Genomic DNA, 11769 nt, shown 5'->3' on the forward strand with positions numbered 1-11769 from the left:
GCCCAGGTTTGGCACTCAAAGCTAGTTTGGCCTGAAAGCAAACCACAAAATCCTTGAAAAGTCCCTTAAAAAATTTAAAAGTTGTGACTTTTGTGCAATGAATATATGAAGTGATAAAGTATAAAAGCTTTTAGTGGCGCTCTAACAAACTCTTAATCATATTTTTTACATTTTGGATATTAGAACATTCAAGAAAATGAGAACGTGTGGTGGTCAGTGTACACTTGAGCATGATGAGCCTATTTAAAAGTCAAAAAGTTAATTATAAAACTTTTAAGTCAAGTGAATCAGAAGCAAGTGGAGAGACAATAAAACAGAGTTTTGTGATCACACCTCTTAGTCCCAGGTAATAGATATTTGGCTGGATTTAGATCAGAGTGGAAACACTCCAGACAGAGCGGATCCTGAGAGAAAAAAAATAGCATCATACATGTGTAGACAAGACATTAAGAAAACATGCACAACTTCCCATAGGTGTTTACGAAGGAGATATACTGTAGTTTCACATTTTTGATGGTTCTTAAATGGTTAAAACCTGACTTTTTGCCAAATATGTATCTACTTTTCTGATTGGAAAGAACTGTGAAAAGAAAACACCAACATTTTGATTGTAGAGGATTGTAGAGACTAAGAAAAAAAAAAACTAACTGGTTTTGAGTTCACTGAAGTAGGAATATAGCTGTGGTGGACCTTTGTGCAATAAGTCCAACAAAGTAAAGGCGCATTTTTCAGAGGATATTAAGTTTAATAATCAGTTTGCTTTTGTTTTAAGCTCGTTATACCAAGTGCCTTTTCAGGCCGTGCAAGTTTAGCGCACATGACAACAACTATTTAATTTTTTACCTACATGATCTTGGTATAAATTGAAAGTGTATATTTTTAAATATAAATTTCTATTCATCCATTCATAGCACAAACGTACAGAACACTGGAGATTTCAGTTCACCTTTTTCTCATTTGACAACGAACAGAGCCAGCAGCCTGAAGGCCCCTGGTGTTTGTCTCCATCTGTTGGGAAAATTGTGGTAAATGCAACATACATTTTTCACTCAGAAATAAATAACATAAATAAACGAATGCTTGTAAAATTTGTTTTGTGAAATTAGTGGCGCACATTGTTAAAATAAAAATAATGTGTAGGCATTTGATTTAAGTTTGATTACAGATCGCAGACTTATTGGATGATTTTGTAGAAAATCAAATTAATTTAATTATTGTTAAACCTAACTCTAAACATATGAATAATTTATTTTCTGAGTTATTATTTACATGGCAATTTTAAAAGGTAATTGTTTACATTTTTATGTGATCCCCTGAAAGGTTTCGCGAAGCGGAACGGTTCTTTGGGGAGTTGTGGGGAACAATATATTGGTCGGACTCGGTTGTTGCTTACATCTTACAGGATAGAAACTGCTCTGGTGAGTGTTTCTTTCGATAAATTGGGGCCTGTGGCGTCGCTATCTGATGCATTTACGAAATGAGTCTGAATATTAGCCTAAAATAAGTCCCGCTTTGTTACCTTGTCAGTTGAATCAGGTCAGGTTTGCTGAGGTTTGTAAGTCGGAGGCCTTAGCAGCTAATGTTAGCCGCATCGACACAGCAGCGCAGCTACTTCCTCACCGATGACAGACTTGTTCTTTTTATGTCTCACTTTGTGTCACGGCAAGTCCTTAAGCTTCGTAGTTTGGTAAAACAAACACAATTAATAACACCAAGTTGGTTTAATAAGCACCAGTTATTTTAGCGTTAATATGTTAGTGTATTAAATGGCTGTCAGGAGTCTGCAGTTTTGGTTAATGTTGACGTCTGGATTTAAAACGTGTGTAGAAACTCGGGGAAATGTTTAGGGACTATAAGTTAAAGAGTGGATCACCTGATCTTGAACTGCAGCATTAAATGCAGTTACACAACCATCTCTGTCATAATCCTGACGGGTAGTTTTTTTTTTTTTTTTACTGACTTTGCTTGTTTACTTCCTTTCAAGGAGCAAGATCACATGGTTCCTGCACGCAGCTGTGGAAACTGAAATGTTCCCATGGCATTTTTTCAAAGTTAGAACAACTGGGGGGAACTATTTGTCATTTCTAAAATGATCCAAATCTGAGTTTTCAACAATATTTTTGATGAAGCGCTTATTAGAACAGCAGGATTAGAAGGTGATTAGGAGCCACTTAACCTAATTTTGTTAACAGGAAACCCCATGTTGCTCCTAATAATAAACCACATAAGCTATTTGTCATTGTTATCAGAACATCCGGTTGGAGCACTTTATCACTTTTTCACTTCATTGTCTCTTTAATAGGAAGGATCTATCCAAAAAACATTTTTTCTCCAACTCCATCTTCATGATTAAGCTTGTTACACACTCATTTGTAAAACTGCTATAAAACTGAAGTTCATTCTGAAGCAGTGCTGGTTGCAGTACAATTTAGCCTGTGATGGTTCTGGGATACTCGACTGATACATAATATTTTTTTTGTGCTGAAGAAATAAAGAACCATCACAACTTAGTTTGTTTCTTTAAAGCTAATTTGTTTTCTCAGAATTTATCCAAATGAACATTCTCTCACAAAGTTAATGGAAACAAACTTCAGACTTTAACACATCAACTGCAAAATTTTTCCTATCAAATATTCTATGAAGACTTTATATATTGTACAGTAATTGAAAACTATAATTACTGCTTGCTTCTGTCCAATTTTCCAAATAGAACCCTTATATCTGCTACATTTTTTTCATTCCAGTCAAGTTGCTTTTCCACTATCAGACTATATTTTTATAAGTTTATGACCTGTTTATGGCAGTTACGAAAAATGCAAGTAAAAATAATTTTTTATTCAATACAATTGGTGTGTTTTGTTAACTGAACAGCTGTTTATACAGTATACAGAGAGTAATATTAGAACATTGAAATCCCTTTGATTGCTTTTTAAAAAGCAACGTTTGACTCTATGAAGGATTTTAACACCTTCTTTCTTGTTTTCACCAGCAGAGGGAGGGATGAGTCTCTCCCCTGTTATTGGCACAGAAGTGCCAGAAGCAGCTAATGGGGTGGCGACGCCCGTTTCTCTGGAGAACGGCCCTCGTGTGCCGGTCTCGGTAAAACACGGCGGGAGCAGGTTACCCGATAACGGAGCGGAGTCGATGGACGGGAGAACAGAGAACCACGTTGACACAGCAAACAGACTGAACGCTGCAGAAAGCAACTTTGACACTGAGACAAATCTTCACGAGAGAACATCTAGTTTATCATTACACGGTTCCCAGGTGGTAGACCTCTCTTTTCATGATGACGCAGAAACAGGAAACTCCGAATCCAAAGAGACAGACATTCCTGAGGGATCGAAGGCAGAGGATCTGGTTCTCATGTGGGATTCAGCACCGCATGCAGAGCCCACAGACATATGTCAGCAGGGAGGCCCTGGCATGGCAGAAAGATACCTGACAGAGGCTGAGAGTGAAGAGAGAAGGCTTGATAGAAGAGAGGAAGATGAGGACGGAGAGAAGGAGAAACAGGATATGGAGACGGATGAGAAGAACGAGAACAGGTGGAGGAGCACTGGAGGAAGAACAAAGAAGGAGGTAAGTGGTTAGTAGGATTAAGAACAAAAACAATGTAGCTGAGCCAATAGGAGTTGAGATTTACTTCATGATCACAGATTGGTCTCAGAATCCAGTTTTTATAATCTTTTGGTAAGTTATCACCATTTATCCGTTTCTACCTGTTTCTGCAGCCCTCGCAACACTACTCCTCTTCAGCCCCCGGTCCCAGTACCTCCTCTTCTTCTACTCCTCAACCTGCTCCTCTCACCTCAGACGATGCCCCATGTCCTCCCCACGTCATGGCCCAGGTTTGGGTCCGGAACAACCGGGGGATGCAGGACAGCAAGAGCCTGGATGAAATCAGCCAAGCCTGCGGAGGTACATTTCTGTGACAGTTTGGATTGAATGTACAGTACAGACCAAAAGTTTGGACACACCTTTTAATTCAATGAGTTTCCTTTATTTTCATGACTATTGACATTGTAGATTCACACTGAAGGCATCAAAACTATGAATAACACATGTGGAAATATGCACTAAACAAAAAAGTGTAAAACAACTGAAAATACCCCTTATATTCTAGTTTCTTCAAAGTAGCAACCTTTTGCTGTGATTACTGCTTTGCACACACTCTGCATTTTCTTGATGAGCTTCAAGAGGTCGTCACCTGAAATGGTTTTCACTTCATAGATGTTGCCCTGTCAGGTTAATAAGTGGGATTTTTGCCTTATAAATAGTCATGAAAATAAAGAAAATCCATTGAGTTAGAAAGGCGTGTCCAAACTTTTGGTCTGTACTGTAGTTTCTTGTGCTTTCCGTAATTTCTTTTTTTTTTTGCTTACCCCCCACCCAGGTGGTCCAGGAGCCAGAGGAGGTGGCAGAAGCGGGCAGTCAGAGGGCCGCAGGGCCACCATCTCCTCAGCTCTGGAGCTGGAGGGGACGGTCAGCCATGAAGGAGACCTCACCAACTTCATCACAAAGAACCTGGAGCAGAAGATCAAAATGAGCTCCAAGCCCAGCCTCGACTGCAGTGATTGTGCGTGAAATTCTAAAAACTCCATTTCTCTTGTTTCATTAACGTCATTTAAAGCTATGAAACAGAATTTCACAAAACCATTTTAAAGACGACGCCCCGAGACGTGCCCTCAGTGCTCTGAGAAATGTCTATGTCTATGTTAACAGGGTGTCATATGAAGCTATATTTATCCTGAGATTAAATTCCACACAAGTGGACTCTATTTACTCATTGGATGACTGCAAAAAGAAGTTGATAAGGCTGGATTTTAAGAAGTCAGAGTAAAGGGGGCTAAGACAACTTGCACAACTCACTTAACTGTATCCAAGTTGAGAACAGAATATAATTTTCCTTCCACTTTCGTTTTGCAGCTGCGCAGTACTTTGTGTTGCATCAGTACAGCATATATTTGATTTCTATTGATTTAGGGCTGAAAAGATTAATCGTGGCGAATCGATTATTGAAATAATTAACTATTTTAGTAATCGACTCAAAAAGGCAGTTTGCTGAAAGAACAACACAGATACAGCAGTATTTACAAAAAATATACACATCTTGTATTTCAAATGGAAAAAATAATCTTTGTAAATATGCACTACCCAAAACTCATGTGGCATCGTTTTAGCTTCACTTGGTTTCAAATCTGTGGGGAAAAAAATCTCCTATTAAGGAGCCTTTTGTTATCTAATTATTAATTGGTCAATCAAAAAACTAGTCAACAAATCAGTTTTTTGCTATGTTGGTGCTGAGCTTTTGTAATATGTTGATAGAAGGATTTTTAATTTTTTTTACTCAAGATGATTCATTTGCTACAAATGATCACAATTTGGCAGAATGTGCCAATTTTTTATTTGATTAATCACCAAAATTGATTAATTGATGACCAAAATAATTGTTAGTTGCAGCCCTACATAGAATTAAAAAAATGTAAGACGATATGTAGAAACTATTGTCTATTTTGCAATTATCTAAGCATGTACGTTGGTCTGTCGCACATAATCTCAGTTAAACAAGCTTAATTTAAAACATCACAAGGTGTGAATACTTTTGCCTGGCGTTGTGATGGATGATATCAGTGGATGACTGTCAGCATTTGGCCAGCTGTAGAGCTTTTGAGGCGACTTGTGTAAATCTAATCCCAGGAATAAATCAGTCCTTTGAAGTTTTTCAGCCTGGCCTAATGTAGATGGTCCATTAGCAGAAGCCTGGCATGTTTAAATTTCACGGAGGAACACGCCGAGACGCCGCTCTTCGCTCTCAGACTCCTCCCGGATGAGAGTGACGGCTAAAGCAGCCATTTAATTTAGGCGCAGCGACACAGTCAATATGCCCTGTGTGGCAGCTCATTCCCTCTACCTGCTGATTCAATTAAGATGGATGACTCACTTTGTGTAGACTAGAAGAATTTACTATTAAAGTCCTGCTGTTGCCGGGATGAAAAAGCTGTCTCCTTTTATTTATTTATTTTTTACATCCTCTGACCTCCAACGACTTCTGTATTCTTACATGTGTTGACATGATGTTCTTCTGCAAGTATAATCCTTGTGTCGTCGGTGTGCTAGCGCTATCAATTTGGTTTTTATTATGTTGATTTGAAACCTTTACTCATTCAACCAAGAGAACATGTATAGCCCTTTTGTTGCGTTTAATTGTCTAATTTCATAATGCTTTACCTGCAGCTGACTGTTCGGGTCCAATCTACCGAAGCCGAGGGTTGTCGCGGAGACCAGCGGACATCCCGCCTATCGACCCCACAGTTCTGTTGGACCTCCAGAGACACACCCAGGAGGTGGCCCACAGCGTGGAGATTATGATGAAGAGCCTCAATGGAACCATCCAGAATGTGAGCTGGTGCTACGCTCGAATGGCCAAGTTCACTTGCTGCCGTTTTAGTTTGTGTGTTACACTGAATCACGTTTGTTATTGGATCATTCATAGAAACGGTGCTCATATCCATTCAGCTTTCTTCTCCTCCTGCTACACAGAATCTCTTTGCGCCGTATTGTTTTCTCACTTTCGCATCTGCCTGTCCGACTCATTGTTTCTTCAGATGACGGCTCTGAGCGTTGGCTACATCCAGACCTACAGAGACTCTGTGGACAGCCTGGGAGAGTCTGTAGACATGAGCATAAAGGTGAAACGTGGAGTGTGACTCATCTTTATAATTGTGTGGAACTGATTTAGAAAGCATCAGTGGATTCTTGATGGATTATTATTTCATTTTGAGTGGGTTAATTGTAACAAAATCTGCTTAAATTGAAAAATGATTCTGTAATGTACTGTAGGTGCCACTGGATCCTAGTATCCTCTAAGTGTTTTGCATTTTCTCAATTGTAACTTATTCCAGTTTTCTACATTGTAATCACAAACTTGTATTTTATTCTCATTTACTTCCCTCCCTCCCTTTTGTATTATCATTTTTTTGTATTTTATATTCTAAGGTGAAAGTGAAGGACTTGGAAAACTATGGAATTTTTGAAAAATGTGATGCAAAGTTTGTGATGACAATGTGACAAAGTACGAAGCTGAAGGGATACAAATTGTATCCCAGCTCTGTATTTTTAGACACAGCGTTGTTCATTTCTTTTTGTTTTTGTGTTTTCCTCCAGGGCATGTACACACTAATGGCTCGTTGCGAGGAGCTGGATCGCTCCATGCAGCCCATCCACACGCTGGCGGCTCAGATCCGTGACATCAAACGCACCCTGGATGCTCTAGAAGCGATCTGCAAGTAATCTCCCCCTTCCTGCCAGATCTGAACACAGCTCCGACCTGCAAAGATCCAACCTAAAGCTCAGCCACAAGAAAAAAAAAAAAAGGATGCCGGCAAGCAAATGCAGCCCTTTCGCAGGCAGCACACACACACACTGCAGCGAAGATTAAGTTCACCTCAGGAGTCTGGAACACGCCGCTGCCCGGCATGCTGAATGATTTCCACTCATAGCTCTTCTGTGTGCCGTTTGAAGATGATCAGGTTTTGTGTTGTGGGATCCAAAAAGAAACGCATTGACTTTTGAGGAGGAGCTGTTTGTTTTTCTTTTTTCTTCTCTTCAAAATTTCAAGACGAAAATTCCACCAAATGAACTCTTTTGCCCCGGAAACTTAGTAGGTCGCGCCCACTCACAAACACAAACCTCGCAGCAGGTGGGCTACATGCATTCTTTGTTCCTCTTTAAAAGTCAGAGGAGTGTGATACTTTTATCCGTCCAGCCTGCGTGGTTCAGATTGCACTAACCTCCCCTTTGCAGACGAGGGGCAATACTTCTGTCTCTGGAGAGGCAAGAATAAACTGCTTGGAAGACGGTGACATTTGCACTGGAACAGAAAGTCTATTTTTTAATCTTATGCAACAAGCAGGTTCCTTCACTGTGTGTGTCTGTATGTTTTTATTTATTCAGTCTGCTCAGCATGCGTGCTTGTTCAGAAGAAAAAGAACGAAAAAAACCCAAAACATTGAGTCTGTGTGTCGCGGGGAGGCAGTTCACGGTAATGTTTGCTGTCTAATGAGCCCCAATCTGTACTGAGAGTCTTTCACTTTAACCACTCTGATTCTCTCCCATCACCTAAAAAGGAGGAGTCAACCGTTAAATCACAGGTCTGCTTCGTTAATAGCAACCCTGAATCTGCCACGAATCTCCGTCTCGTCCTCTGCGGCAGCGTAATACGAGACGAAGTGAGCAACGTAACCGGGGAAAGTAATCTTAAGTGATCCTAAAACTGTCTTTGAATGTTGTCCAAATAATAAAACATTAAAAAGTGCCAGATATTTTACTTGATTTGACGTCTAGATGTCATCGCCCGACAGGCTAGACATAACTTTTTATGCTCCAACTTGATTGAATTTTTAAGTCAATAATATTTTTGTTGCCTCAGAGCTTCTCATGGGAATATAAATTTCACTGCAGCTCCATTTCTTCTCTTTTTTTTTCCAAACAGCCTGTCACACAGGGTTTTAAATTGTTTTTGAAGTTCATTCTTAACAAGACCAGGCCTGGGTTCAGTTCCCTGCCAGTTAAAATTGACTTAATTCATGTTCGTGATTCATCACTTAAACCTTTTGAACTAAATTCACAGTGTTTACATGAAATGCTTCAGTTTCAAATGACATACAATGATATGTAGTTACTTTTTTACATACACTGTATAAAAATGTTAGTTTTAAATCTGTTAGGATTACAGAAATTAATTTCTACTCACTAAATGCCAGAATAATGACAGGGAGCTCTTTGGGAGGCGTTAGTTAATTTTCTCAGTAGTTGAGGATCCAGAACCTCTACAGGAAGCAAACGGTCTGATCTTTACCAGGTTGGGCTTTTGTTGAGCTTTTTTCAAATTCAGAAGTTTACGTCCATTTGTTTTTTTTAGCATTTGATAGAATTACCTTTTAGATATTATGACTTGGGTCAACCTTTTTTGATGTCCTTCCATAAGCTTCTCAGAACTGGTATGAGTCGGGTTTGGAGGTCGTCTCGTTCACGTACCCCTTCTCAGCTCTGCCACAATTTCTTTTTTTTATGAGGCTTGAGTTTAATCACACAGCATGTCTCCAAAAGTTAAGGATTTTGTTCTTGAGTGCATATGGCAACTAATATGGCTTTTTATGTTCTTCCTCTGTGCGGTTTTTCAGCCATTGTTGGTACTCTTACCTGCATCTTCACCAGATGTTGAGATTTTGTTCAGTGGTTTATCAAACATTTTCAACTTTGAGACACAAAACCCATTTTGTTCCTGAACATTGTGCTGCCCGGACATTCCTATGATTATTCTTGCATATAGTAGTTTGAACAGATGAATTTGATACCCAAAGATGAACCAGACTTCACTTCCTGGTATCGCAGTTGAAACAAGGAGACGGCGTCTTTGTGAATTAACCTATCAGAAACTTACAAAGCCATGACATCATCATCATCATTTGGGCTTTCTTGAATCCTTAAGTCATAGAAATCTTAGTGTACGTAAACTTGTGATGTTGAAGAAAGTGCTAAACATTTTTCGTCATTCTGGAATTTAGCAAATCAAACAATTTTGGTAACCTTAAACCTTAAACAGGATCATTTCTGACAGTGAGGGGGGGAAATGCCATTTTATACAGTGTATGCAAAAATGTTGGTTCATTGTGTATCATTTGGCTTGTGCCATCATTTATCTTTGTAATTCTCCTCAATTCTCTCTGCTCTCATAAACTGTATTCCAGTATTGACCAATTCCCAATAAAGCTGCTTCAATTGATATGTTTCCCTGCTTTGGTTTCAGTAAGCAAAACGTCAGAAATTGGGATTTTAAAAAATGCTCATTGGAAATATACATTTTAAAATTTTAAAGTCCTATAAGGCTGGTGTTCCTCACTGAGAAAATTTGTGTTCCTTTTAAACATGCCAGCTGCCAATATTGTCCACATAAACATACGACAGACGGCAAAGGAAGGAGGGTCAGAATGCATCCATCTGAGAGGACAGGTGTGTATGTTGTCAATAAAGACAAGTAGTTTCGTTAACGGCCTGAACGCATGCACACTCAACAGTCGTCTAGCTCGTGGTTTTTGTGGGCAAATAATGCAACTCTTCATGCAAAAAAAAAAAAAAAAAGCTAAAAAATTGCCATAAAAGTTTCTCTGTATATCTGTGCCTTCACTGCTGAAAGAGTGCTGGCTAATGACGCTGCGCTCACTCCAAGTGTGTCAAGTAAAAAAGCAGAAACATCTTCAAAGTTTCAGGAACACTGCTTCCTGCTCAACTCTGGTTATAAAGCCCTTCAAAGATGTAATTGCAAACACTCTGCATGCAAAATCAGTTAGAAAAATCCTGGGTGTTGCATCTGAAATATGAATTGGTTTATTTGTGTTGATCAGTCGGCTCTAAAGTTGATTTCAGACTCCAGTCACTCTGCTGCCTTGTTTCCCCCCCCAAAAGCACGAAATAAGTTGAAATAAATTTAGTTTAAACTCCTTAAAAGTTCATCTGGTCAGCTTAAAGCAATATTATGTTTCTGTAAATTGATTTTTGTGTGGAAATGTTACTTTTATCCTGGTTAAAATATGACCAATTATCTCTGCAAACAACTAATCAAAGAAAAACTGAATATAAAACATTTATTTAAACATAATCCTTAACACCAGATCCGAACAGTTTAAGAGCTTATGCATTTATCTATTTTAAATTTATTTATTTTTGTCCACTATGTTAGTTTGCTTTCTGTCAGACTCAGAAGTTAAACTACAATAAATAAAGAAATATGTTACATTCTCTAGGATGTTGCAACTTATATTAGTTTCTAATTGTCAGTAACAAATTGGTGTTTTTGACTGTAGTAACAAATTTCACTGGTGTCCTTAACATTTACATTCATTTACTATTTAATAATATTATTTGTAAATAAAACCTGGAAAACAAACTCTCAAAACGACATAAATGTTTTCTCTTTTGCTGTTTGCTGCTTCATCACCGGGAAATGAAGCCTGGACATATGAGTTAGAGGTGAGCGAAGTTGGAGTTTGTATTTACATATAAAGTGTTTACATTTACATGCACAGTAATATTCTGAACATAACACTGATGCATGCAATAATTTTTTTTTTTTTGCACCGGTCTACATAAACTCCATGTGGAATTAGCGAAAAATAAGACATGAAGTATTTTGATTTCATTATGCAAACATCTACATCTTATCCCTTCTTCAGTTTAGAGGTTCGTTCATCCTCAGTTTGTGCTCAAGTGTTGCTTTCTCTTCCTGAGAAGTAGGTTTTTCAGCAAAAGAGTTAAAACCTAAGGATTTATGATTGGTAGATTTAATTTTAGATGATGAAATCAAGCATATTCTTCAGTCTGTCAGAAAACACCGCCCTACTTTGTAATAGAAAAGTTACTTCCAGTCAGGTTTGTTCGGACGGACAGACTGGATATTTATTTGCTCCCCTTGTGTTTGGTAAATCGTCTGTGAACTTCAGAAGTCAAAGCTGATGAACCTTTCCTGATCTGTCTCTGAAAGCTCCTCTTGTTCTTATTCTCTCAGCCCAGCATTGGATATTTAAATTTTCCAGTTTACATTAATTGCACCATATGTGCGGAGCGATTAATAGACAACTGCAGGGGCGAAGAACAGACTGCAGGTGTGACCTTCAAAAGGTTTGTGTGTGGGTTATAAGTCCATTTGTGTCCTTGCAAAGAAAATACATGGGCCATTTTGTCATCAGGGTGTGCCAAAGTTTTATAAAA

General features: G+C 38.6%; 1 protein-coding gene across 1 annotated transcript; it reads left to right on the forward strand.

Annotated features, from left to right (window-relative positions):
* The first annotated feature begins 1364 nt into the window (after positions 1 to 1364).
* borcs6 (BLOC-1 related complex subunit 6) lies at positions 1365 to 9787 on the forward strand. Its single transcript, XM_005800180.3, has 7 exons — positions 1365 to 1418; positions 2990 to 3582; positions 3735 to 3921; positions 4397 to 4579; positions 6238 to 6401; positions 6609 to 6692; positions 7168 to 9787. The coding sequence occupies exons 2-7, from the start codon at positions 3001 to 3003 to the stop codon at positions 7291 to 7293; spliced, it is 1326 nt and encodes a 441-aa protein (XP_005800237.1). The 5' UTR covers positions 1365 to 1418; positions 2990 to 3000; the 3' UTR covers positions 7294 to 9787.
* Positions 9788 to 11769: the final 1982 nt, after the last annotated feature.

This window comes from Xiphophorus maculatus, chromosome 1 (assembly GCF_002775205.1).
Source record: "Xiphophorus maculatus strain JP 163 A chromosome 1, X_maculatus-5.0-male, whole genome shotgun sequence".
NCBI classification, from domain to species: domain Eukaryota; kingdom Metazoa; phylum Chordata; class Actinopteri; order Cyprinodontiformes; family Poeciliidae; genus Xiphophorus; species Xiphophorus maculatus.

Coding starts and splice junctions, on each gene's coding strand:
- borcs6 (XM_005800180.3), top strand. CDS start 3,001: ATGAGTCTCTCCCCTGTTATTGGCACAGAAGTGCCAGAAGCAGCTAAT. Junction 4,580..6,237: donor CAGCCTCGACTGCAGTGATT/GTGCGTGAAATT, acceptor CTTTACCTGCAG/CTGACTGTTCGGGTCCAATC. Junction 6,402..6,608: donor TCAATGGAACCATCCAGAAT/GTGAGCTGGTGC, acceptor TTGTTTCTTCAG/ATGACGGCTCTGAGCGTTGG.